At 50.4% G+C, this 26,195-nt stretch overlaps 1 protein-coding gene across 1 annotated transcript; it reads right to left on the minus strand.

Annotated features, from left to right (window-relative positions):
- Positions 1 to 9,578: 9,578 nt before the first annotated feature.
- On the minus strand, positions 9,579 to 25,536 carry ZC3HC1 (zinc finger C3HC-type containing 1). The gene is made up of 10 exons (XM_074984196.1): positions 25,400 to 25,536; positions 22,890 to 23,001; positions 22,493 to 22,643; positions 19,994 to 20,077; positions 19,224 to 19,351; positions 16,908 to 17,065; positions 15,633 to 15,864; positions 14,033 to 14,239; positions 11,259 to 11,456; positions 9,579 to 10,130 (listed from the first exon to the last, which is right to left on the minus strand). The coding sequence occupies exons 1-10, from the start codon at positions 25,534 to 25,536 to the stop codon at positions 10,062 to 10,064; spliced, it is 1,476 nt and encodes a 491-aa protein (XP_074840297.1). The 3' UTR covers positions 9,579 to 10,061.
- Between the last annotated feature and the right edge of the window lie 659 nt (positions 25,537 to 26,195).

Here is a 26,195-nt window from a genome sequence, read left to right on the forward strand (position 1 = left end):
ACACACGCTGGTGGCTGTGGGCGCTCCGTTCAGTGGCTGGGTGACACCTGAATCTCCCCTGGACAGCCAGCCAAGCCTCAGCTTAGAGGGAACACTGCTCCTGCCCTATGAGATGCACTTCAGCTCCTGCGTGCTTTGCTCTGGCCTGCAGAAGCTCAGCAGCCGTTCTGGCCAGCTGCGGGTAGAAATGCTGCAGTGTGTTCCCTGGATCTGCTGGCAAAGCTCCTCCGAACGTGCCCCAATCTGCTGCTGGCCTTCTTGGCTGCCAGGAGACACTATTGGCTTCGAAGCAGCAGGTTCCCCTGCTCCTCCCTTGCAACGTGGATGGGAACAGCCTGAACCCCACATGCTCTCTGGTGCCCCCGGAGGAGCAGTGCAGATGACAAAGAGGAGGCGACTTCCACTCCTCCTGTCACACCCCGTCTCCCTGCTTCTCTGGGGCTGGCAGCAGTGCAAGGGACGGAAGGGGGAAGGGCACCTTCACAGCAGCACGGGGAGTGCAGACTTTACCTTGTAACAAGGCATAGCAAGGGCCTCTGGCCGGGGGCCTGCGTGAGACACAATGCCCATAGGAGCACCAGGCTCACTAGGTGGCAGGTCATCTCCCTGGCACGATGCGCTACCCGGTTTGAGGAAGGCAGGAAGGGGATGACTCACAGGGACAGATCCTACACCCTCTCGTCTTCTCCTTCCCTCCTTCTGGGGTCGGGCAGCGAGTAACATCTGGGCAGCGATCTTCTGCAGAGCCTGGAAGCTTTCAAGAGAAAGCTGCAACCCCCCAACATGCCAACCATCCCTTGGCTACCCAGGGGGAAGCTCAGAGCTAGTTACAACCCTGGACCCCGAGCTGAGCTCGCCCCCCATCCCATCACGCTTTAGGGCCCTCTCTGCGGAATGTGACTTTCCAGCCCCAGGGCCCTGAGCTCTGGTGGAACATCTGCCCCCCGGCTGCTGCATGTGTGGAGCCATTTGGCCTATTCGGGCTGGACTGCCCAGCTTTGGGCTCTCAGGCAGTGGGCATGGGAGAGGGAACAGGCACTGGCCAACAGGGTGCCCTGTCAAGCACAGGCTGAGCAACCATGGGCCGAGGTGGGCAGCTACGAGGTGTCTAAGGAGCTCTAAGAGACCCAACCCGGGGAAAAGGGACCCTGCACCTCCCTGTGGAGCACGCTAAAGGAAAGCAGATTGAATGGGGTAGGCTTTTGGCCCTGACAGTGGGGTGGAGGGGCCAAACCAGTCACTGTCCCATGTGATGGTACCTAGATCAGTTTCAGCCAGAGAATAAGCCTTCTGCACAGCCTCAGCTATAGCTTAGACTACAGCAGCTTCCCCCCTGAGGTCCCAGGTTCTGGTCGGCCTGTGGCTAGGTACATCTACTCAACAGACCTTAAAGCACTCTGGCAACTTGGGAAATGTAAGATGATCCTCCCCCTCATTTTTAGCTGGGGATACTGAGGCATGGAGGAGGGAAACGATTGGTCCAAGTTGCTGTCAGAGTCTGGAAGAGCACCCAGGCTTCCCACCCTCCCCTCCTGCTCTGACCACTAGGCTTACATTCCAATCCCCCAGCCGGCCCTAAAATTGCCCTCTTTTGAGCCTCAGCTCTACCTGCAGCAAAAGCTGCTGCCCATAAGCTCATCTGTATCCCCCTGGGGTCCTCAGGCATCTCACAAGTGTAAGGCCTGAGAGTGAGGTGCACTCAGCGCCATGCAGAATCATGGCTTGGCTGGATTTTGCTCTATTTATTTAGGAACTTACATCCCCTCAGTTGTTGCAGTAATGGAACACTCTTGAAATGCAGCCACCTCTGGGGTGGAGTGGTGCAGCCACTGCAAAGCACAACAGCTGGGGGGAAGGAAGGAGAATTTTCGCCAAGACCAATGGAACAAATCTCTTATAAAGGGAAGCCCAGGGATCCTTAACATTGTACAGAGCGGACATGGCTATGTTTTTAAAGCCTTGCGTAACAGACACTGGTATGTTAAACTGAATGGAAGCCAGTATACACATGTAATAGAGTAGGACGGCTTCTCCAGTTGGCGTTGTTGTGTGCCTGCTTTCTTCTGCACAGAGCTGTGTCCTCCCTCCACCCTTGTGCGGGTGTGGAGTGAGCCCAGGGTGCCCCAGCCCTTGGCAAACGTTCACCAAGGCACACAACTCCCCTGGGGGCTGGCTGGGTATCGGCACCCCTCCTTTACAGATGGGGAAACTGAGTCAGGGAGCAGTCGAGTTTCTTCCTCAGGATTGCGCCATGAGTCAGAGGAAGAGCTGGGAGTGGATCACAGGAGTCCCACCAGCTGCTTGCCAGCTCTAATTACTAGGCAGCACTTCCTCTGAGCCAGGCTGTTGGCTGCTCGCTGTGTTCTGTCCTCTGGGAACTCATTGTAACCCCCGGATGGGTCTGTGCCACAGAGTTTGGATGGGAGCCAGCTCTGGCCCCAGACATCTCTCGCCCCTGGAGGTTTGACTCTAGGGCTTCAGTTGCAGCCAGTTTCCCGTCTCCACTCTCGTATTTCCACTTGTCCCCGCACCAGGTAACTTCACAGTGTCAGACCCGAATGAGTCACCACCCAGGCTGGGAACTCCACCCAGCTGAGACAGGCGGCAGAGCTGGCCAGGCAAGCGTGTCACATCCTGCCACGTGGCTTGGCTGGGGACGCGCTGGGAGGCCGGACCGACAGGGCAGGTTCTGCTGGCTCCGGTGATGGGGGCGTCACCTGCCCCGTATTCCCTGGAGGGTTTGGAGTGGGCAAGCGATCAGGGTCCACAGTCCTCGATGCTCCTGGTCTCTTCCTCTTGGAAATCCCAATTCCTGGCTGGAAAGGGTCATTTGTGGAAGTGAGGCCCAAGAGAGGGAGGATAATCTGGGGCGGGGGGGGGGGGGGGAGGGGGGCAGTGGCAGCAGAACCTGCAGGGCGTCCCCTCCCTGTGGCCTCCCCAACCTGTGGGGCCAGGTGGAGCTCTGCCTCAGCCTCCCAGCCTGCTGAGCCCTGCTTCTCCGCAGGCGGCTGGGAGGCCTCCAGCCACCTTCCCCCACATGTGGACCTGCAAGGGACCAGGATAACAAGGTAGAAATCTGATGGGTCGAACTGAATCACGTTTCAGATGACGGACGCTGCGCCTTTGCCTTGGGAACAGGTAGAATTACAGACCCTCAGGAGGCCATCAAGTTCCGGTCCCTGCTCTCCTGGCTCTGTCTAGATAGGGGTGTGGAACCTGGAGGGGCGGGGGGTGGCATGAAATTTCCTAAGTGGGGCACAGCTGGGCCTCAGGCTCGTCCAGCTCGTTAGAACGGGTGAACCATGTGACTGCTTGTATGTCGGTGCAGTCACATTCCCACAAGGATTAATAGAGATTTTACATTCGACAGACTTATTTTCCGACATGCGCCGAAAGGGGTTTGCCTATGAACAACCACAATTGCTGTCAATTTGGATCACCTTGGACAGGTTTTGGGAGCCCTGCTAATTGCAGAGGTGAAAGGTGGGGCCTGACATACCCTTGATCTAGTATCAGAGAGGGAGCTGTGTTAGTCTGTAGCTTCGAGAACAACAGGAAGTCTTGTGGCACCTTATAGACTAACAGATATTTTGGAGCATAAGCTTTCGTGGGCAAAGACCCACTTCATCAGATGCATGCGTGGGGGGTGGGTTCAGAGGGGTATTTAAAGAGTGGGGTCCCAGTAAGAAGGAGGGCCAGAGATCACCCCCAAGAGATGCCTATCCAACTTATCTCCAGGGATGGAGATTCCACAACCTTCCTAGGCAACGTATTCCAGAGTTTAACCACCCTGACTGTCAGGAAGTTTCCCCCTAACGTCCAGTTTAAACCTGCCTTGCTGCAGCTTTAGGCCATTGCTTCATGTCCTATGTAGGGTACAAACAAGTTGTGTCGGGGGGGTCTAACTTCAGCAGCCCACCTTCTGCAGGAGGTAGGTGTAACAACTTGGCACAAGATGGTTTCCTGAAGACAGGCAACATCAAGAACCTTTTCCCTGAATGCTCTGGACCAGGGCTTGGCTCTGCCCAATCCTCTTCCCTGCAGTGAGCACACACACTCTGCCAGGCGCACTCACAGTGAAAGTTTCATTCCCCACTCACCAGTGTCACCACGATCCCATGTATTCACAGCATTTGCCTAGCTCTAGGCCTGCTCAGACAGAGCTTCCTACCCAGAGACCCTTCTGTAGGTACGTCCACACTTTTGGGAAGAGAGAGGCGCTGGCGGTTCATCTCCCAGAGTTCTGTCCAGCACCGAGTGGGGAGGCACCAAATCGAACTGTCGAGGGGCCACTGTTGGCCCCAGAAGTCCCGGCAGTCATGAGGAGTGAAGGACGTCAACAGGAGAGTTTCTCCCGTCCACTTCCCACTGTGCAGACCGCAGCAAAAATCGATTTTCTATACACAAATCCAGCTCTGAGAGTCATGGAGCTGGAATCGATGTACCTAAAATTGATTTGACCTCCTGGTGTAGACCTGGTTTATGACTAAACTTCACTCGGCTTGTTTCTCCCCCTTTCCTGCTTGTGCCTCTTTAACCAGCCCTGGGCTGATGGGGCTAATTGAGTGTTTATAGTAAGAGATGGAGACACGCATCTCACAGAGCTGGAAGGGACCTTGGGAGGTCACTGAATCCAGTCCCCTGCCCTCTTGGCAGGACCAAGCACCCTCCTTTTTTTGGAATCTATTTGCCCTAGACTCCCAAATGGCCCCTTCAAGGATTGAGCTCACAACCTTGGGTTTAAACAGCCAGTACTCAAAGCACTGAGCTTCCCACCTGCTGAAAAATACGTGGAGATACACATCTCATAGACCTGGAAAGGACCTTGGGTGGCCGCTGAGTCCCATTCCCTGCCTTTTTGGCAGGACTAAGCACCATCCCCCTCCCCACTTTTTTAAAATATGTAAAAAAAAACAAAAAAAAAACTCTTTTACCCCAGATCCCTAAATGGCCCCCTCAAGGATTGCGCTCACACCCCTGGGTTTAGCAGGCCAATGCTCCAGGTACTGAGCCATCTCTCCTCCCTACTGATCCAGCCTGATGAGACAATAATGCTGATCTACTTTTTCCCGAGCCCCAATTAGCCTCTAAGAGATCAGACTGCAGCCTTGTCTATGCTGTCGCTCTATTTTCATTGGGTTACAGCAATAACCTGTCTGATAGTGGCTGCTGGGGCTCTTGGACGTGTCACAATGAACCCAAATGTGGTTGACCAATCGATTATCCTTTACCAAGGCCTGTTAGCTCATGGGGTGGAGGCTGGTGCTGTAGCTCTGATGCCCCTGGTGAGGTCACTACAGCCATACGTGGGAAAATTTCTGGTTTCAAAATATTTGTTCACTGAATAACAAGGACGTCCCATGTGAAAAGCCCAGGGTGGTTTAGAAAGAGCCCAGCTTGGCTCTCAGCTTTGGCAAGCGGCCTGGGGAAACAAATCTTTTGTTATGAGAGTTTCGGGGTCATGGAGACACAAATGTGGAATGAGTCTGGCCGCAGGGCTGAGCCACCCTTTGGAGAGGGGCTGGGAAGCGAGCCTGGAGCCTGGGCAGACTGATCTGGGGCGGCTGCTCCAGTCTAGCGTGGGAGGCTGCGTGAAATGTAATTGACCTACATGGCTACTTGCCCTCCAGCTCTAGGCCCCGATCCTGCCATTGGCTTTACTAGAGAGCACCCCACTGGTGCCCAGGGTGGGCAGGGCCAACACAGAAAGAATCTGGGAGTGATACCATGCTGAGATGGAGCGGCCTCCCCTCCACCACGAGGGAAGCTACAGTGCCAACAGAGAGGCCCAGCTTAGCCAGGATCCCTCAGAGTTCGTTACTGGTACTTAGTTACATTCTCCCATCTCTTTGTCTCAGAGGATCCTGAGTGGAAGGACGTGTCCCCTCAGGAGGAACAGCTGGGGAACAATTACAAGCCACAGCTCACTGCTGACAAAGTCCATGGCTCATGAATTCACTGGCGGTTTTTCAAATAAAACAGCTGATGCACTGGGTGGTTGTGGCTTTGGCAAAATCCCAAGCTGAACTCTCATCCCCCTGCTCTGACTTGTGGCTAAGATATCAGGCATCATAAGATCAGATACACCCACTCAGTGTACACCCGACCTGCTCTGCTTTCTAAGCCCAGCCCTAGCAGAGGGGGTTAAAGTTTGTATCCTAAGCAAAGCAAGAGCCTCAGCCCCCGAAAGGAGAACTGCCAGGTGCAAAGGCCAGAGGTCTAAAATTAACAAACCTGGCAGCGTACGGTGGCTGTGGTGGGACAGTATGTGAAAGTTCAACTCTCCTTTTCCGCTCCACCCAAACGGCTGAGCTCAGATAATGCAGGATGGAGTCATTAAACCATTTACAGCAACTCTGCCCTAATACAGTGTTTCTCAACCAGGGGCACATGCACTTTTGGGGGCCCACCAAGGTCTTCCAGGGGCTACATCAACTCATCTAGCTACTTGCCTAGTTTTACAACAGGCTATAAAAAATACACTAGTAAGTCAGCACAATCAGAAAGCTCATTCAGACGACTTGTTTCTGCTTTATATGCCTTACGCTGAAATGTCAATACAATATTTCTATTCCAATTCATTGATTTGATAAGATGGTAGAAAGTCAGCCAGTTTCCAGTAGCAGTCTTCGGCAATATTTTTGCATGTTTTTGTAAGTAGTTTTTCAGTGAGGTGTAACCTGGCGGGATGCAAAACAAATCTGACTCCTGAGAAAGGAGCAGTAATCTGGAAAGGTTGTATGACACATGTTTCAAGGCCTCAGATTACCTCAGGACCATGTTTCTCGACCAGTGGTATGCGTAACCGTAGGGCTATGCGAGAGAAGTCTGAGGGCACTTTTTTTTTTAAAGGGGTATTTTATAAAGAAAGGTTGAAAAAGCACTGCTCTGATACACGTTTGTGAAGTAGATGCCTCAAATGCAAAAGAAAAAACATTAGTTTACCATCTCATGGCGTGGCCGGACCAGGTAGCTGGGAATCGGCACTCCTGGGTTCTGCGTCAGCTCTGGGAGGGCTAGAGCAGCCAGTTATTGGAGCCGGATTCTGCTACAAGCTCCTGCTGATTTCAGTCCCTGGGAAAATCTTAATTTCTCTGCCTAAGCTTCCACGACTGGAAAAGGGAGCAGAATAGAATGCGACCCATCTGAGGGGGCATTGTGAGTTTGAATCCATTTGGTTGGAGATAGGACTATTAAACCTCATCTTGTGAATAACGGATTAAACAACGCAGGAGACAGAGTCCCACTTCTGTGAAAGATGAGGAATTCCTGACAGAAATGAAAGGGTGCAGAGGGGCAAGTAGAGGAGGACGGGCTGGGACAGGCATTGGTCAGTGGCCAGGGACAGCAACAATCAGTGGTACTTGATTGTCTGCTGCCTCTGCTGGAGTGGGGTTTTTACTTGGCTGCCTCTGGTTTGTTGGTTGGCTGCCTCCAGGGGTTCATACACAGCTACTGGCCATGACACATTTGGGGGGCTAGGGCCTGTAGTGGCATAATTTGACACCCCGCCCTGTCACCTTGGCAGGTTAGCCATATTCCAAGGGATCCAGAGCTGGGTGGACCAAAGAGCTGCAGGGGGGCACCTGGAGCAGGCTGGAGAGGCAGGCCCAGGGAATGACAATGGATTGGTCTATAAAGGCCTTTGAAGCTGGCTAGGCAGGCGGAGGTCCCCTAAGAGCACAAGTTTGAGTCCCAGCAGGGGGGTTTCATGCATCCTCCCCCAAGGCAGAGCTCCATAGGGCAGATACAAACTGCAGAGGTCTCATAGCTATGAGGCTTCCTTGCCAGGAGGATTTGCTCAGGGTCCTTGAACAGCCAATGTTGTGGAATGCACTGCCTGGCTCCACACCAGAGGTGGCTGCATTTCAGCAATAAAAAGTGGGTAAAATATGTGAGGTATCCTGGGATTTATGGAATGAGTGACACCTAAGAATGCAGAATTATCAGTCACTGGTGGGAATAACAACAGAGAGAGAGCCGTGCTAGTCTATATACTGTCAAAACAAACAAGCAGTCCAGTAGCACTTTAAAGACTAACAAAATAATTTATTAGGTGAGCTATCGTGGGACAGACCCACTTCTTCAGACCATAGCCGGACCAGAGCAGACTCAATATTTAAGGCACAGAGAACCAAAAATAGTAATCAAGGTAGACAATCAGAAAAAAAAATTATCAAGGTGAGCAAATCAGAGAGTAGAAGGGCAGAAGGTGTGGGGCGGGGAAGTCAAGAATTAGATTAAACCAAGTGTGCAAATGAGCCCCTATAATGACCCAGAAAATTCCCATCCTGGTTCAAACCACATGTTAATGTGTCAAATTTGAATATAAAAGAGAGTTCAGCAGCCTCTCTTTCAACAGTGTTGTGAAAATTCCTCTTCAGTAAGAAGCAAACTTTTAAGTTATTAACAGAATGGCCCACTGCATAAAAATGTTGGCTGACCAGTTTGTGAATCAGGATTGTTTTTATGTCTGTTTTGTTCCCATTAACTCTTTGTCTAAAAGAGTTTGAAGTCTGTCCAACATACAAAGCATCTGGACATTGTTGGCACATGATGGCATATATGATGTCAGTTGAGGAACATAAGAATATCTCGGTTAGGTCCAGTGATGGTATCTCCAGAATAGATATGTGGACAAAGCTGGCAGCAGGCTTTGTGGCAAGGAAGAGTTCCAGGACTGGTTTTCCTGCAGTATAGACTGTGGTTGTGTTATTCAAATTCGACACACTAACACATGGTTTGAACTAGGATGGGAATTTTCTGGGTCATTATAGGGGCTCGTTTGCATACTTGGCTTAATCTAGTTCTTGACCTCCCCCCTGCACCTTCTGCCCCTCTGCTCTGATTTGCTCACCTTGATAATTTTTTTTCTGATTTGTTCACCTTGATTATTTTTTTTCTGATTTGTTCACCTTGATTACTCTTTTTGGTTCTCTGTGCCTTAAATATCAAGTCTGTTCTGGTCTGGCTATGGTCTGAAGAAGTGGGTCTGTCCCACGAAAGCTCATCACCTAAGAGATTATTTTGTTAGTCTTTAAAGTGCTACTGGACGGCTTTTTTGTTTCGGTGGGAATAAATTTAGGCAACCAGTTCTGGATACAGAACCTCCTCCTCTGCTTGGGCAAGCTCCTGAACTGTCAGACGCTTCTTAAGCTTCCTGGGTTAGTCACACTGGGCTGGAGGTCCATGGTGCAGTTACCAGCATGCCCAGTATCACCGCCTGGGCCTCCCTGTCCCAGGAGTGTCAGGGCAGGGCAGCAGAGGTCGTGTGGGCCCTTGTAGGAAGTGACCCATGGGAAGTCCCTCAGCAATAACGGGATCCTTTCCCTCCTTCCACTGTGCCTGCCTTGAGCCGCTGTGGCCAAAGGCAGCCTAGCTCTTCGCAAGGTGCCAGCACTTCTGGCCAGACACTTCAAGCCAGGCAGCAGAGCAGGAAACACACGTCGGGAACTCCACCCACTGTGGGTCTGCTGGCCAGGAACCGGGAGCAGGGACCTCAGCAGAACAGTCTGAGTGTCACTGATGAGCCGCACCACCGCAGGAAGGCACATCAAACAGCAAAAAAAAAAAAAACCCAACAGCGACAGATTTATTAGCTCTGGCATCACATCTCCTAGACAGTGGGGCCCTGGCTCCCAGGTCTCAGGCCGTCTGCTGCACTAACCAACGAAACAGATGCAGGTCCTCGGCAGACAAGATCACGGAGACTGCTCGGGATGGGGGAGAGGAGTGGGGGATGGAGACCCGGCACAGGGCTGCCCAAAGCTGGCAGCTCCCAGGGCCATGGTGGAGGGTGCAGGTTTCGGCAAATGCATCCGAAAGCTCACTGAGGTTCCGTTCCAAACCAAACCACCGTGAGCTGCAGTTTATCGCCATGGCAGAGCATGCTGTGCTTCGGGCACCCCCAAACAACCGGTGCCCCCCAGGAAAGGGCTCCTGTCACTCGCCCGGCCTGGAGGAGTGTCTCCAGGATCTGCAGGGTAAGCGACAGTAGAGCAGATCTCTCTCTAACCCAACTCAACGTTCCACGCAGCCCAACTGGCGGGGGCCGAGCACCTTCAGGAAGAGCACGCGGCTTCCCACTGCCGGAATATCCGGAACACCTTGCAGGATTTTACCGAGAGGCTCTGCAACAAGAAGGAAACAAGGGGACAGTTAGAAATAAAATCACTCCAGCAGCCTCTGAATGCGGTACAGCTTGGTAGAAAGTTGCATAGGTGGCCCAGGTGCAGGGGTCTTTCTGCAGCCATAGAAGAAAGGACAGTGAAAGTGCTACAGGACAGAACTGACACTTTCATCAAAGGGTCACACTTGCTGTACGGACACTAACCCCTATCACTAGATAAACCCATTTAACTGAAAGGAAAACCGAGGCATATAGTGGGGTAGCGAGAGCCAGAGCCAGGAACAGAACCAAGACCACCTGGTCCCCCGCCATGGGCTCTAAGCACCAGCCTATGCTTGTTCTGTCCAAAGCATCCTGATAAAGCACCTGGCAAACTGCACCAGCTTTCAGAGGCATGCCCAGAGCACAGCTGTAGGCAGCACGCCTGGAACAGACACCCAGCAGCCTTGTCCACGATACAAACTGCAAATTTTCAAAACAAATGCTGAAAGGCCCGGCCCTTCCAAGTCAGAACGAAGGTTGTTCTCCAACACAAGAGAACTGGGGGAGTAAAACAGACAAACACCTACAATCTGGGAAAGCTCGACCTGGCTGGGCTAAGATAGTGGTAAGTGATGTCAAAATCTGGCTTATAAAGGGAACCTACATTTAACCTTCTCCATATGCAGAGACTAGCATCTCCCCATAGCTGTGCTGACAGTCCCTGTCTAATGCAGCGTATTCATATACATGTGTGTGGCTCATGGAATTGCTATAAATATCTTCAGCACCTTCCATGCTGTCTGGCTCTGGTTTCACCTTCATGTTCTGCGTGGATAGAGAGACTCACCCCATTCCATCTGCCTGACTTCAGGCCCCAGCTAATTTTTCCACTTCCATCACTGGGGCTGTTGACACCAGTGGGGACGTGCAGCCAGGGAGAGGATCACATGCCAGCTGCTTCCACCTGGGCGATTAGATCCCAACCAGCATGGGCCCTTCAGGGCTACTAGCAATCAAAACCCCTTCTGGTAGATCACAGCCAAGAGGTCCCAAATTCGGAACACAGGATCTCAGCCCTGGGTAGAATTCTAATGCAAAGGTTCCAGCGAACTGAAGTAGGCGTGATCTCAATGGCTAGAGTCCTCACCACAGGCTCCGTGTCAGCTGCCCTGCTTGATTTCCTGGTGGCCAGGAGAACGTTCAGGACCACCCGCCACCCAGGCTCTGCCTTCACGGACGTCAGCTCCGATTGGTCGCCGGCGTCCTCCTCCTTCACGGCATTGACCCAAGGGCACCAGTCGCGGTGCTGAGAGCTGGGATCAAAGAAGCTTCTGGTGGAAGTGTCCTGGAAGGAGAGGAATGCTTTGTTTTAAAGAGACAAGACACTGATTTAAAATCACTCCTGACTCCAGCCTCCAAAGCCACACTGGGGGCCCCTCTCAAGGACGGCAGACAGCAGCAGAGCACCACCACCTAGGACACAGGTATTGTTCAGCTCCAGGGCTGACCAAAGTAGGGTAGGAGAGGCTGAGGGATTTGGGCTTGTTTAGTTTACAGAGCAGAAGACTGAAGGGTGATTTAATAGCAGCCTTCAACTTCCCGAAGGGGAACTCTAAAGAGGAGGGTGAGAAACTGTTCTCAATGGGGACAGGTGGCAGAACAAGGAGCAATGGTCTGAGGTTACGGAAGGAAAGGAGTAGGTTGGATATTAGGAAAAACTACTTCCCCAGGAGGGTGGTGAAGCACTGGAATGCGTTGCCTAGAGAGGTGGTGGATTTTCCATCCCTAGAGGTTTTTAAGTCCCAGCTTGACAAGGTCCTGGCTGGGATGACTTAGTTGGGGTTGATCCTGCTTGAAGCAGGGGGCTGGAGTAGATGACCTCCTGCAGTTCCTTCCAGCCCTGTGCTTCTGTGCTTCTTTAAGCACACGTGCAACACCGGCCTACACACACACAGCTTGGGACTGTCCCAGGGAAAGTATTTGACAACTGCCAGTCAAAGAAACCAAGCCAGCGGGCCATGGAGCAGCCCTCTCCAATCTCCCATTAGCACACCTCTGCCCTGAGCTGGAGGGGTTGTCTTTCACCTCAACAGAAGGGGCACGTGACGGTACACCCCAGATTTGTCATGGAAATAGGCTGATGGATGTGAATATGCACACGTGGGAGATAATTTATGCAAATTACATCTTGGGACAGATCATTAGAAAAGTTATAAGTCTGCTGAATGTGGATATTCTATTTGTGTGCCTCTCTCATTCCTGTGTCTGAAGTTGGAAATAGGATGTATAAACCTGTTTACTACTCCTGACATGCTAAGTGAGGGCCATCAGTAGTACTGGAGGAGCTTAATGGCTCAGTAGTCAAAACAATGGTCTCTGAAGAGTCCTGTTTTTCTGTCAGCCTGGGCTAAGGCTGGTCCTCCCAAGACATGTGACCAGGTCACCTGATGCTGGAACCCATTTTGCTCACTGCACTTTTCCACTGGAAGCATGAAAAGTTTAAACTAAACATGAAGGATTCCTGCCTTTGGCAACAGGGATATAAAGCAAGAAACCAAACAATAGGGGTAGCTGCTAGGAGACCCTGTTTACCAATCTGGAACTGATCATTAAGAAGGATCACGTCCAAAGTGGGAGGCTTCCTAGCTTGTCAGAAAAGAAAGGTGAATAGAGCTAATGTTAGGGTAAGAAATTGCATGTAACAAGTTTCTTGGAGTATCATGCACAGCTGGCGTGTCTACTTTTATTTTGTTTAGTAACTTTCTTTGACTTGCCTATTAATTGCAACTGCTTAAATCCTACTTTTTTGTACTAAAATAAACTCACTTTTATTTATTAATAAACCCAGTGTAAATAATTGATAAGGGGGGAGTGAGGGAGCAAGGCTGTGCATCTCTCTTTCGCTGATAAAAGGGGCAAACAATTTTTGAGCATGTTGCATATGAAACTTTATACAGAATAGGACAGATTTATCTGGAGCCTCACTCCCACTGGGGCTGTGTTCCTGGGACATCAGGTATGGTAACATACAAAAACTTGCAGGAGAACACTTCAATCTCCCTGGATGCTTAGTAACAGATTTAAAAGTAGCAGTCCCACGACAAAAAAAATTTCAAAAATAAAATGGAAAGAGAAATTTCAGAGCAGCAATTCATTTATAAATTGGACTCCATCAACCAAAGACTGAAAAGAGACTGGGAGTGGTTGGCCCATTACAAAAGCAGTTTCTCTGCTCTTGATGTTCACGCTTCCACGTTATCATCTGACAGTGGGCCACATCCCCCTGCGATGACCTGACTTGTTTTCTCCTCTCTTGATGTTCACAACTCTGCATTTACTGCCAATAAGGGGCCATTTCCACCCTGACTGAATAGACCTTGTCATCTCTGGTTCTCCCCTTGACTGAGAGACTCCCTCTTTAAATCCTCCTCTGAAACCCCGTCCCCTACTCATGCATCTGACAAAGCGGGTCTTGGCCCACGAAAGCTCATGCTCCAAAATATCTGTTAGTCTGTAAGGTGCCACAGGACTTGTTGTCTTTGAAGATACAGACTAACACGGCTCCCTCTCTGATACTTATCACCTGTGTGTTGTGTCAAGTTCCTTCAACTGAGCCTTCCCAGAGCTGAGCTGCTCTCAGTGTCTGTACTGCTCTGCTGGGGTCTGCAACAACATCTTTGTGCCAAGGTGGGGGAGACAGGATGGTGTTGGATTGTCATGTGCTGTCCCTCCTTGACGAGGGCATGTGACTGAGGAGGCCCAGAGCAAGTAGGGATGCTGCTGTGCTCACAACAAGCTACCCATCCTCAGACAAGCTCTCCAGGTGGCCTTCTCGCCAAGCACCAGCTGCACCACGAGGTGTTTGAGTGGCAAATCCTCTCTTTCACACTCAGCTCCTTGGGCGCATGGCCAGGCACTCACCGAGCTGCTGGAGGAGCAGAGGCGTGCCCGCTTAGCTCTCCTGTGAGGGCTGGAGGGCACTTCCATGCTGTCCCCCTGGCCCATGCTGCGGGTTACCGGGCGGCTCCTCGTCGACGGGCTTGCTGCCTCCAGCTCGGCCCGCTCCACGGGGCTGGAAAAATCCCAGCTCCGCATACGGGCTGTCACAGGGGAAGGGCTCTTCTCATGCTACCATTGGGAAGGGGAAGAAAGGGTAAGTTAGAGCCTGAAGGCCAGCAGAATTCCTAGGGTCACCAGCAGAGTTCCCTCTATTTTTTTCCATCCACGGTGGAATAAATTTTGTTATGCGCACCAAAGCATGTGCAGACGTGCACCAATAAAAACACACGCTGCCCACTGGGGGCGCTCTGCCAATCCGCTGGGCAGCACCTGCATCTCTTCTGGGTGGCCACACAAGTGCTCAGCTTACAGGAAACACTGGTCACCAGCTAGTGAAGCACAAGACCATTGTTGCTCACCCCAGCTCTGCAGCCTAGCTCAGCGTGGCAGGGAGCAGAGCTGCATCATCTTTTCCCCGGTATGTCCCAGCTGTACACAGCGGGCCCTCCCCAAATGCAGACCGACGAGACCCGACACTTTTAGGGAGATCTTTGTTCTGCGAGCACGTTCCCAAAGCTGACCCAGACAACTGGCCAGGTGTGCAGGACAGGCCCCTACCCATAACCAACATGGCCTGCTGCCCCAAGCTCTGCCCCAGGCCAGGCCCTGCTGAGGTTTCCTCTTCCGCTGCCAGCACGGTTGCAGAAGAGGTGGAGCCGGAGCCGTGCCTCCTCCTGCACAGCAGGTGGCGCTGAGCCGTGGGCAGTCACTTCAAGCAGGTCAACGCCCAAGCGGTTCACAGCGATGCAAGTGACCAATCCGAGGGCATGCGATTGTAAAAACGCATAAACCGCAACCCCCACCCGGCCAGGCAACAAGCATTTCCGGGGGTGCTGCACAGCACCCTGGGATGTATCCCGTGCTCAGCCCCAGGTCTCTGAACGCTCCTACCCCAGGGCTGGCCAATCAGACAGAGACTAACCAGGCATCCAAGAGTCCCAAACCAAGATGAGCCTTTTCTGCTGCAGCACTCCCAGCCCAAGGCCACACGCAGGACCTACATTGAGATCCCGTGAGCAGTAGCACGAGGAGGAATAGCAGGCTGGTTGGAGCGTTGGCCTGCTAAAGCCAGGGTTGTGGGTTCAATCCTTCGGGGGCTATTCAGGGATGTGGGGCAAATAGATTTAAAAAAAAAAAAAAAAAAGTTCCAGGACATAGGTCCTGCTGTGAACAGAGGGGACTGAACTTGAGGTCTCTTCCAGCTCTATGAGATACATGTATCTCCATATAAAAATACTGGCCCAGACATTTATCTTTCCTGAGGATGTATATGTACCTCTATACCAACAACCCAGCCTATGCTGGGACAGTAAATGCACAGCTGAGCAGATCCGCCATCACCGTGGCAATTACCCATCTTTTCACAAAGCCATAGCACAGATTTGCCAGGTGTCCATCTCTCTCCAACCCTCCTTCCCAGACAAACAGAGGGACCTTTCCAACCAAGAGGGGAGAACTGTACCTGCTCCGAGCCTGGAGGGAACGTTGTGTCCTGGCTCCGCGTGATCATCCTGCGGGGAGAGGTGGGCACCAGAGGGGCTCGCTCCGTGGGCGTGGTGGGAGTGCTACTGAGTGCACTGGAAGAGTCCACCTCAAGCATAGACGTCTCAATCTGATGGAAGCCCCACAGCCCCACCTTCCTCATGCAGCGGGAGCATGTGATGACTGGGAGGGGCGTGGACCCGGACGTGGGGCTGTGTGCGGTGCAAGGAGAGGGGATAAGTCAGCAAACTTCCCTCAAAGCGGATAATGATGTTCAGCAAAAACAAATTAGAAGTCCTGAGGCACCTTCTAGACTAACAGATTTTTTGGAGCGTGAGCTTTCGTGGGCAAACGCCCGCCTCGTCAGAGGCAATGTAGTGGAGATCCCAGAGGCAGGTCTAAATACACAGGCTCATGAAAAGAAAGGAGTACCAATCAAGAGGAAGGCCAGAGTTGACAAGGCCTGAACTGACCTCGTCATCTCCGGCTTTCCTCTTGATTTTTACTCCCTTTTTTCCATGGGCCTGTCTTTGCCCACGACAGCTTATTCTCTGAAAAATCTGTTAGTCTGTAAGGTGCCACAGGACTTCTACTTGGTTTTGTGGCTACAGACTAACATGGCTACCCCTTTGATGCTGCTTTTGAGAACAAGCACATAATTTGAAAGATTAAGCATTTAGTTCAGTGTTCCCCAAACTTCTGAAAGCTGAGACTCCCCACCTCCAGGAAGCAAAACCCACCACCCCTGCCTCACGCCTTCTGTGCACTGTTAAAAGCCTACATGTTCTAATCAACGCACCAGCCTGCACGCACCCCTTGGTTAGCTCTCTGCATGCTCCCTCCTGTCCTGTTTCAATGAGCATTGAAACAATAAATGGTGTTGATATTTATTTGCAGTCTCACTATTGGCATCTAAGTCAGCATCCATCAAATTGAAAGGGACAGATGACAGCTCAGAGGTTGGGCTCTCTGCAAACTCAGGCAGATGCCAGTCTCTGCATCAGATACCTCACTTCATTTTTTGGAAATGCTCTTTGGAAGCATCGCAGCTAGAGATAGACACTTTTGAAACATTGCAAGCACAGGCCGTGGTGAGGCAGTGAGGAGAGGACAACCCTTTGCGTTCCAGCCTCCTCTCTCTCTGACGGGTTTCATGGAAAATTACAGCACAGTGTTCTCTGACTTCGGAAACATGTGTGTGATATTTACGAACGGCATTTTAGCTCTTGCCATCAGAGATTAGTCACCTACTAACCTGTAAGTCCAGCCACAGAGGGCCAGGATGCAGGCAGGGACATGGATCTGAAAGACGTCAGAGCCCAATTTCACTGGCGTTTTCTCTCCTTCAGTTTTGCAGGCAAGTTCCTCCTCGATCAGATGCAGGAGAAGGCTGATTTTGTCTTCTGTCAACGTCTGCAAAGGCACACCACGCAGTCACGGTCTGGGAGGGTTATGAGCCACGCTTGTCTTCCCTCAAACAGAGTTCCGACACAATGGGCATGTTTGGAACAAAGATGGTCTCTTACTATTTGTACAGCACCTAGCACTGTGAGGGGCACACTCTGCGACAAAGAAACTATAACATTGCAATCAGGAAAGTGACTATGGAAAAACTGCCATCATCTTACTCCTCAGACGGTTGGTTTCAGAATCAGAGGTGCTGACTTTAACGACCATTTTAATTTACTCGTCCTATTAGCTCTTCAGAACCAACCCAGAGGGGTGGGAGGATAGCGGAGGGGGAATGGCTTCTATCTAATCTGCCTCATGTATGATCAACGGAATCATTAACTAAGTTCTGAACGTCGGACTAACCTTCACTGCCCAGAAGGCCATGCGGGGGAAATAGAGAGGGGAGTGTGGCCTGCAGAATTTGTGCCACTGGTGAGGACGCAAGAGCCAGAAACAATCCAGCTTGATTCTCAGATCCCAAAGGGCAGTGGCAGAGTGTGTGTTCACGGAGTACACTGACACCTAAGGAATGACTACAGCAGAAAGGGATCTAGGGGTTATAGTGGACCACAAGCTAAATATGAGTCAACAGTGTGATGCTGTTGCAAAAAAAGCAAACATGATTCTAGGATGCATTAACAAGTGCGTTGTGAACAAGACATGAGAAGTCATTCTCCCGCTCTACTCTGCGCTGGTTAGGCCTCAGCTGGAGTATTGTGTCCAGTCCTGGGCACCGCAGTTCAAGAAAGATGTGGAGAAATTAGAGAGGGTCCAGAAAAGAGCAACAAGAATGACTAAAGGTCTAGAGAATGTGACCTATGAAGAAAGGCAGAAAGAACTGGGCTTGTTTAGTTTGGAAAAGAGAAGATTGAGGGGGGACATGATAGCAGTTTTCAGGTATCTAAAAGGGTGTCATAAGGCAGAGGGAGGGAACTTGTTCTTCCTTGCCTCTGAGGATAGAACAAGAGGCAATGGACTGGAATTGCAGCAGGGGAGGTTCAGGTTGGACATTAGGAAAAAGTTCCTAACTGTCAGGGTGATCAAACACTGGAACGAATTGCCAAGGGAGGTGGTAGAATCTCCATCACTGGAGATATTTAAGAAGAGGTTAGATAGATGGCTTTCAGGGATGGTCTAGAAAGTGCTTGGTCCTGCCATGAGGGCAGGGGACTGGACTCGATGGCCTCTCGAGGTCCCTTCCAGTCCTACTCTTCTATGATTCTAAGCCAGTCTATGTGCTATCATGGGGATAGCTAAGTCAACCATCTCCACTATTATTGCACTCAACTGATGACCATTTGGTTCATAGAATCACAGAGCTGGAAGGGACTTTAGGAGCTCATCTAGTCCAGGCCTCTGCTTCAAGCAGCATCAGTCCCAACTAAGTCATCCCAGCCAGGACCTTATCTCAATAGCCTCAGTATATGGCCAACAGGAACTGGACCCCATGCAACTATTAGAAGATAAGATGGGCTGCTACGTTCTGGTTACTCCATCTTACGAGCATCGTGCAGCTATCAAGACAAGGCTGGATTCTACTTCCAGCTAAGGAAACCGCACTGATTAACACGTTACTGGTATGGGGGGGAAGGTTTGCACTTAGGCACGGCCTCCTTCCTTCTGCAGCTAAGGCACACGGTATAAAGAAAAGCCACAGTCTCCTCCTCCTGAGACACTTCCATATGAAGCGGTGGGAAGCCGAGGCTGCTGGCAGCTTCATGAACGTCTGTAAGACTGACACGTACACCTGTTTTCAGGGCTGCCTGATCAACAGCGCAACTAACGGATGGAATTTTTAAAACCATCTTCATAAAAGAACTTAAGAAATGCCACGACAAAACCTTTGTTAACGGAATGTTGCACTTGCAAATTAAGCACTCAAACATAACGACGACACCTCGGATTACCCGTAGAGCCTATTGAAACGAAGCGAGGATGCATGTGCAAGGGGCAGAGTTAAGGTTATCCAGACAACTCTCATTTTAACCTTTCCTGACTTCTGAGTTCCCAACCTTAATGCCGTTTTTATATGGACACATATCATATACCAGCATGCTGGGGACTTTCATCTGACCCACCGCTCTCCGCCAGTGGCGAACACACGCTTGTGCAAACTCACCATACTTTTCAGATCCTCTGGTTTCAGGGAAGGCAGCTGAAGTTCTAGCTGACACAGGCTTTGAAATCGATCCAGGAAGTCAGTGACAAGGGCTATGGGCTCATCAACCAGTAAAACGGCAAAACGATCTATTGGAAGCGAAAAAGCAGGAGGCTTCAGTTACGTCGCAGGCACCTGCCCTCTTGTCATTTCAAAGGGAGAGATCAGGACCAGTGAGGCCAAAATAAAAACAAGGGTCCTCTTGCCATTAAAAGGCCAAGGAAAAAAGGGAGCACGGACCTATTCTTTAGCTCCTTTTCAGGTCTCCCATAGGCCAGCTCCATTGCTGAAAAGTGGGGCGTTCTCCTAGAGAAGCAAGGGCTTTAAAAGAAGATAAATTCTCTAACCCCTTTACTAATGGCCGAGTCATTCAGTCCCTCCACATCCCAATCACAGTTTTAATGGTCAGCTCTCATGGTAAACAGGGACTGTAACGACCCTGAAGGCAGGTACTAGGGAAGACAGTGCTACAGTAAAGCTAATGCAAAAGGAGAAGGGAGCATGACAACGAGCATACTCTTGGACTGTTGCCTATGTTGTGCTCAGCGCTACCTATGTAAAGCCAAAGGACCCAGGCTGCCAGCAGGAAGGAATGAACCTGCGATCTTAGGATCTAAAGCCCAGTGCTCTAATGCATGAGCTAGAAGCCCACTGGCTCTCAGCCAGGGCTGTAGAGCAGAGATTTCCCAGAGGCACAGAGACCACAGAGAAGGGAGAGGAGTTACACGTACCTGGACAGGGGCTGTCTGGCCAGAAACAGAACTTCTCATGCGCCGTAGACAAAGCTTTCCTCAACTCCGCACACCTCTCCTTGTCTGAAAGGCAAACAAGACCGAGATCTAGGAAGCTGAGGAATAATCTTCCATGGCAAGCGCATGAGGCATTTCGGGGTAGTTGGACAATGCTCAGCAGAAGACACTGCAGTGGCAGAGAAGGGGCTTGAGGAGAGCTAACAGGGCTTCTGTAGCTCTAGTATCTATGGTGGTGTCATTTTCACTGATAGTTGTATGGACAGCTCCATACAAATCTGGCCTGCAGAAACCTGCAAATTACTTACTGCAGATGTTAACAGCTCATCTTAAACCACCTTCCCAGCATCCTGTAACAGAACCCACTCTCATTGTGAGTAGACTGCATCACACTCCCTGCCCCAGCAGCTCTTCTTTCCTAAGGATAACTCTGTTGGGCTCCATGCTAACTCCTCCTTGCCCTGTCTCACCTTCTGTCACACTCTTCCTCCCCACACTGGTTGATACTCTGAAGGAGCAGCAGGCACTGGCAGCAGTGAGAGGCGGAGCAGGTTAAGAGAGAAAGGATATTGTCAGCTGGAAAAAACCTTTTCCACCTCCCTGCAGCCACAAACTCTCTCTTCCTTGGCACACTGCCCCGGCAGGGTAATCTTGAAATCTGGGGGGGGGTTGCCAGTGTGGAAGCTTAGAAATTATTAAGACCTTGGCTAAGGATAAATGTATTTCTCCTTTTCAGTTGATCAAAACCTCCCAGAACCAAATCATTTAGTAGTAAAATGAAAAATTCTCCCCTGTGCTTTGATTACCTCTAGTAACTTAGATTATCAGCTCTGTAAAGCAGGGACCATCTTTTCGTTCTGCATTTGTACAGGGCACTTCCAAGTAGGTACTGTTATCAGTACATTAATTTGACAGGTAGCTAACATGACTATTTAATTGTGAAGGAGGGTCCAACAGCCTGAATGAAACTTGGAAGAAAAAAATAAAGGATTTAAAAGAGATCCATGATAACACACAACCACAAGTTGCCTCGGACATTGTCAGTGATCTAAGTGTTGTATGCTATGCAAACAATTACAGGTTCCCCTGTGAACATGTGTAACCCACACACCTCCTGGGTGTGGTTCACTGTCCCATGTAGTGGCACCTAGATCACTTACACACAGAGTACAGCCTTAGTTGACAGCCAGTTGGTTTTCAGCTCAAGCTGTAGAGGCACATGCACTGAGCTCCAGAAGTCCTGAGTTTGAGACATGTGGGTGGTTACACGTACAAATCACAAGATCAGTCACTTATTTAAAGCAAATCGATGTGAATGGAGACGTTACTGTTATCAAGCGCTGATGTACTCATCTCCATGGTGGACACAAAGAGGAGAGAGAATCACTGGCTGGAGGAGTTTATTTGGCCAAAAGAGGCAGAAAGCACCAGTTTCAATTGCAGGTGTGTGTTAGTAGTGGAGGATGGCTTGCAGGCAACGACTGCACAGAGAGGGAGAGCACGTTTAAGGGTAGTGAAGCTATTGTACTACAAGACTAAGGGGAAAACCTGATAGCAGCTGCTAGACAAGAAAAACAACATACTGGCTGCGTCTACACTAGCACAAATCTTCAAAATGGCCATTTGCAAATGGCCATTTCGCAGCTTACTACTGAGGCAATGAAATGCATATTCAGCGCCTCATTAGCATGCCGCCGGCTGTGGCTCTTCAAAATTGCCGCGCTTCGCTGCCACGTGGCTCGTCCAGACAGAGGTCCGTTTCAAAAGGACCCTGGGAACTTTGAAATCCCCTTATTCCTATCAGCAGATTTTGATGTCGGTGGGGTCCTTTCGAGAAGGACCCCTATTTGGACAAGCTGAGTGGCAGCGAAACGTGGCAATTTCGAAGAGCGGTGGCCAGCGGCATGAGAATGAGATGCCGAATATGCATTTCAGTGCCTCATTAGTAAGCTTCGAATTGGCCATTTGCATGGCCGTTTCGAAGATATGTGCTAGCGTAGCCGTAGCCACTGTGAACATAATAGAGGTACAGAGTTTAACCGCTAATAATTCTCCATGCAGCCTTTGTTACAAAGCGAATACCAGTCTTACTCAGAGCAACGGCCCGTTATTATTTGTACTACCATAGCATCTAGGTGCTCAAGTCTTGGATCAGGAAACGGCTGTGGCAGGGTGCTGTCCAAACACAGAACGAAAGGACAGCACAAGCAACTCTGCAGCAAGCAGTTATGCAATAACCGCCCACTGGGAAATTTCCTTCTAAACCCCATTAATTGAGGTCAGTTCATGCAGGAGGTTTTCGGGTGCATGAAGTTAAACAAGCAGGTCCATTTTCAGAGCTACCAAATATCCTCCAGTCCCATGGAAAATACCAAATGTAGATGCTTAAGCATGGAATTAGGTACCTCCTCTAGGCCCTTTGCTTTGGTCCTAAGCTGGCAATAAAACTAATCACCCGTATGGAAAGATTATTATACGTACACTTGTTGAAATCAAACGTCAGCTGCAAACTTGCACAGAGGAAGGCCTGGCAGCTGGAGCACTTGAGCATGTCACTCTCTGTGTTGGTCCATCCATATCCGGCACATATCAGGGGAGACAGCTCATGAGGTTTCCCTGCCCACTTCAAAGAGTGCGCGCGTTAAGGACAACAATGCAGAGACAGAGCAACCGTATTCCACTACTTACCTGGGCCAACCAAACAATTCACCTGGATCTTCATTGAAGGACACCTCCTTTACCTCCTAAGAAATGGAGTGGCTGGGTGAGGAGACACACTGGGGGGCGCTGACTGCCACGAGAAATTTTATGTAGGTTTTTGGAGAGAGAGCATGGGTAGGTCAGCTTTCAACACAAAAAGCTCAACACCAAAGGATATAGTAAACGTTTCTACTCTGCTAAAGAAGGCTTCTTTACTCGTTGTCTCAAAAGGAAGAGCATCTGTTTGTGAAGATCCATTAGTTGACTCTGACCAGGCAGATGAGTCCTTTCTAAAATAAAGCAACAGGTCAGCAAGCAAAGTACCTTTACCCTCCATGTAAAGATTTCATTAAATGTGCTAGAAAAATGCATATGTAATGAGTCCACCATTACCTCTGCCCAGTGCTTTTTTTTTTTGTTTTGGTACAAAAAGAGGTGCCGGTACAAATTTCCATGCGGGTCACCTCAGCCACAGGATCACGAGGTGGGGCACTCTGAAAAAAGGTGCCAGTATACTATCACAGCACAAAAAAAGCACTGCCACTACTAATCTCATCCTTCAAACTTTTAACCTCAAAACAAATTTTAGAATCTGGGATTTGTAGGTCTTTTGAAAAGTGTTGACCAAACAAAAGCCAATTAAGAGAAAGCATAAATATCAGCACTCGAGTCTCCTAACACAGATCAGTAACGTGTTAATATCAAAACAAAAAAGCAGTCAAGTAAAACTTTAAAGACTAACAACATAATTAAAGGGACGGGGGAACCCTCATGACAAAAACACATTAACACATTGAACATACCAGTCTGGTATGGCTATAGTCTGAAGAAGTGGGTCTGTCCCATGAAAGCTCACCTAATAAATTATTTTGTTAGTCTTTAAAGTGCTACTTGACTGCTTTTTTGTTTTGATAGTATATAGACTAGCACGGCTTCCTCTCTGTTACTATTCAACGTGTTAATATGTATTTGTCATAAGGGTTCCTCCATCCCTTTTCCAAACCTGGTGAAGTTGCACAGAAATCTGATACTAAGCTTGTAGTACTTTAAAGACCAACAAAAGGATTTATTCAGTGATCAGCTTTCGTGAGACAGAATAAATCATTCTGTTCGTCTTTAAAGTGCTACATTTCTGTTGTTTTGTTGGAGTACAAACTAACACGGCTACCTCTCTGTTACTATTGATAATAAGCTTGAGAACTTTGCAATGGGGCAGCATGATTCAGTGGCTTAAATTGCAGCCAGAAAAGTTTAGGATGGACACTAGGATAAACTTTCTGACTATCAGGATAGTTAAGCACTGGCACAAATTGCTTAGGGAAATGGCGAAATCTTAATTGTTGGAGGTTTTTTATGAACAGTTTAGACAAACACCTGTTAGGAATGACAGAGCTACTATGCGGTCCTGCCTTGAGAACAGGGGATGTGACTAGATCATCTCTCAGGGTCCTCCCACGCTATCATTTCTGTGCTTCTATGACAGGGTATGAGAGGACTTTGGTTTTGCCGCCATCTTGAGGCTACATTAGCTCCTGAGGTGAAAAAAAAAAGATGCTGAGAGGCACTATTAAAGAAAAAGTGAATTTCTTATTTAATACGTCCTTATGCTAGCATTCTGATGCACTGACTGAGCCTGTGCTGGTTTTGACACCACCTATCATACCCTCCTTCTTAAAATCTTGTTCTACCTTGGCCTTTGTAACTCTGTCCTCTCCAGGTTCTCCCCTATGTTCTCTATTTTTAGCTTTCAACATCTCCTTTGGTAGGTCTTCCTCCTCTCATCACCCTGTGAGAGTCCCTCAAGTCTTCCCCCTTCTTTTCACAGATCTTTTTGTTAGACGGTTTCAACCACCATCTTTTCATTGATGAATTACAAACCTTCTTCTTCACTTGTAAGCCTCCATCCAAGTCTACACCAGCGTCTGCCACACTGACTTCCTCTCTTTGATGACTCGCTGTCAATTTTAAGTTAACTTTCGGCCAAACCTGAACTTATAAATACTTTCTCTGACACATTTCTCACTCCACCCAACCCTGGTTGCTGTTTAAAACAAAAAAACAAAACAAAACAAAAACCCACAGCCGTCCACCTCTCTCCCAGCCAAGAAACAGTTGGGGGCATCTTCCATTCCAACACTTCCTCGGGGCTCATAACCACGGACTGTGCTTAAATTTACCCACACAAGGAATCAGTTCTGATTCGCGGTGGGAAACGAAATCCACGCCGAGAATTAGCTGCCGTTAAAAAAAAAATTAAATAAAAATAAAGGCTCGTGTGAACTGGACCCAGTCACGGGCTGCCCTGATCACCTACCAGCCACAAGCAGGACCCATCGCAAGGCCTGCCGAGAGATGCCAGGGCGGAACGGGCAGGCACCGGCCTCTGACCAGGCAAAGCAGAGGCCTCCCAAGACAACACCCCCCGCCCCCGCCACAGGCGGCTGTGCCAGGCTCATAGACCCCAACGGAACGCGGGAACTGGGCCGCCACCGAGGCCCCTCACGCCAGCCCGGCTTGAAGCGGCCCCGGGCCGGGCCTGGCCTGGCTGGCCCATGGGGCCGCATTTCTGGGGCACGCCACGGCTGACCCGCGTGGGGCTGTTGCCGCCCCACAGGCAGGACCCAAGAGGGGCGTAACCAGGGGACGAAGGCGGGACCCGGGGCAGCTGCTGCGTCCCTCCCCGCTCACCCCTCCGGGCCGGCCTCCTCGGGGGCGATCCCCCCGTCGATCAGCTCCCGGATCTTCTGCGGGGTCACGGCGGGGGACTTCGGTTTGCCCCCCGGCCCCTCCTCGCTCTCCGGGGCCGCGGCGCTGGGTGCCGCCATCGTGGTCCCTCACCGCGTAATCCTCCCCCGACGGCGGGAAACAAGGAGCGGAGGAACTCTAGTTCCGGCCCCGCGGGGAGGGCGCTGTTTTCTCCCCCACCAATGGTTCCCGGGGAGGAGGGGGGGAGCCCTGAGCCAAGTGCTCCCCCGTGGCAGAAGGGGACACTCCAGAGCTATGCCCGGGGGCAGGGAGTCTCCCGGATAAAGGGCCTGGGTGCAGCGCAAGGGGAACAAGGGTTAGCAAGAGTGTGTCCACACTGAGAGCGCTACAGCGGGGAGGGAGGCAGGGTCCCCAGTGGGCATCTACACTGCAGGGGCTTCAGTCAATACACCCATAAGTCAAGTATCGGAGGGGTGGCCGGGTTAGTCTGGATCTGTAACAGCAACGAAGGGTCCTGTGGCTTCTTATAGACTAACAGAAAAGTTTTGAGCATGAGCTTTCGTGAGCACAGCTCACGAAAGCTCATGCTCAAAACTTTTCTGTTAGTCTGTAAGGTGCCACAGGACCCTTCGTTGCTGTTACACAGATAAGTTGTGTCAGTGCCTGGGCCTCTCAGTGCGATATTGTATTCCTGGCACAGCAGCGCCAGTCTGTCGTTGTGCTTTATGGACTCGTTAGGCGATTCTGGGCCTGCCCCAAAGAGCAAGCGATCTCAGGC

This window comes from Carettochelys insculpta, chromosome 1, assembly GCF_033958435.1.
Source record: "Carettochelys insculpta isolate YL-2023 chromosome 1, ASM3395843v1, whole genome shotgun sequence".
Lineage (NCBI taxonomy): Eukaryota > Metazoa > Chordata > Testudines > Carettochelyidae > Carettochelys > Carettochelys insculpta.

Coding starts and splice junctions, on each gene's coding strand:
- ZC3HC1 (XM_074984196.1), bottom strand. CDS start 25,536: ATGGCGGCACCCAGCGCCGCGGCCCCGGAGAGCGAGGAGGGGCCGGGG. Junction 20,078..22,492: donor GACGTTTGATTTCAACAAGT/GTACGTATAATA, acceptor TTTGCCTTTCAG/ACAAGGAGAGGTGTGCGGAG. Junction 17,066..19,223: donor CAGAGGATCTGAAAAGTATG/GTGAGTTTGCAC, acceptor GTGCCTTTGCAG/ACGTTGACAGAAGACAAAAT.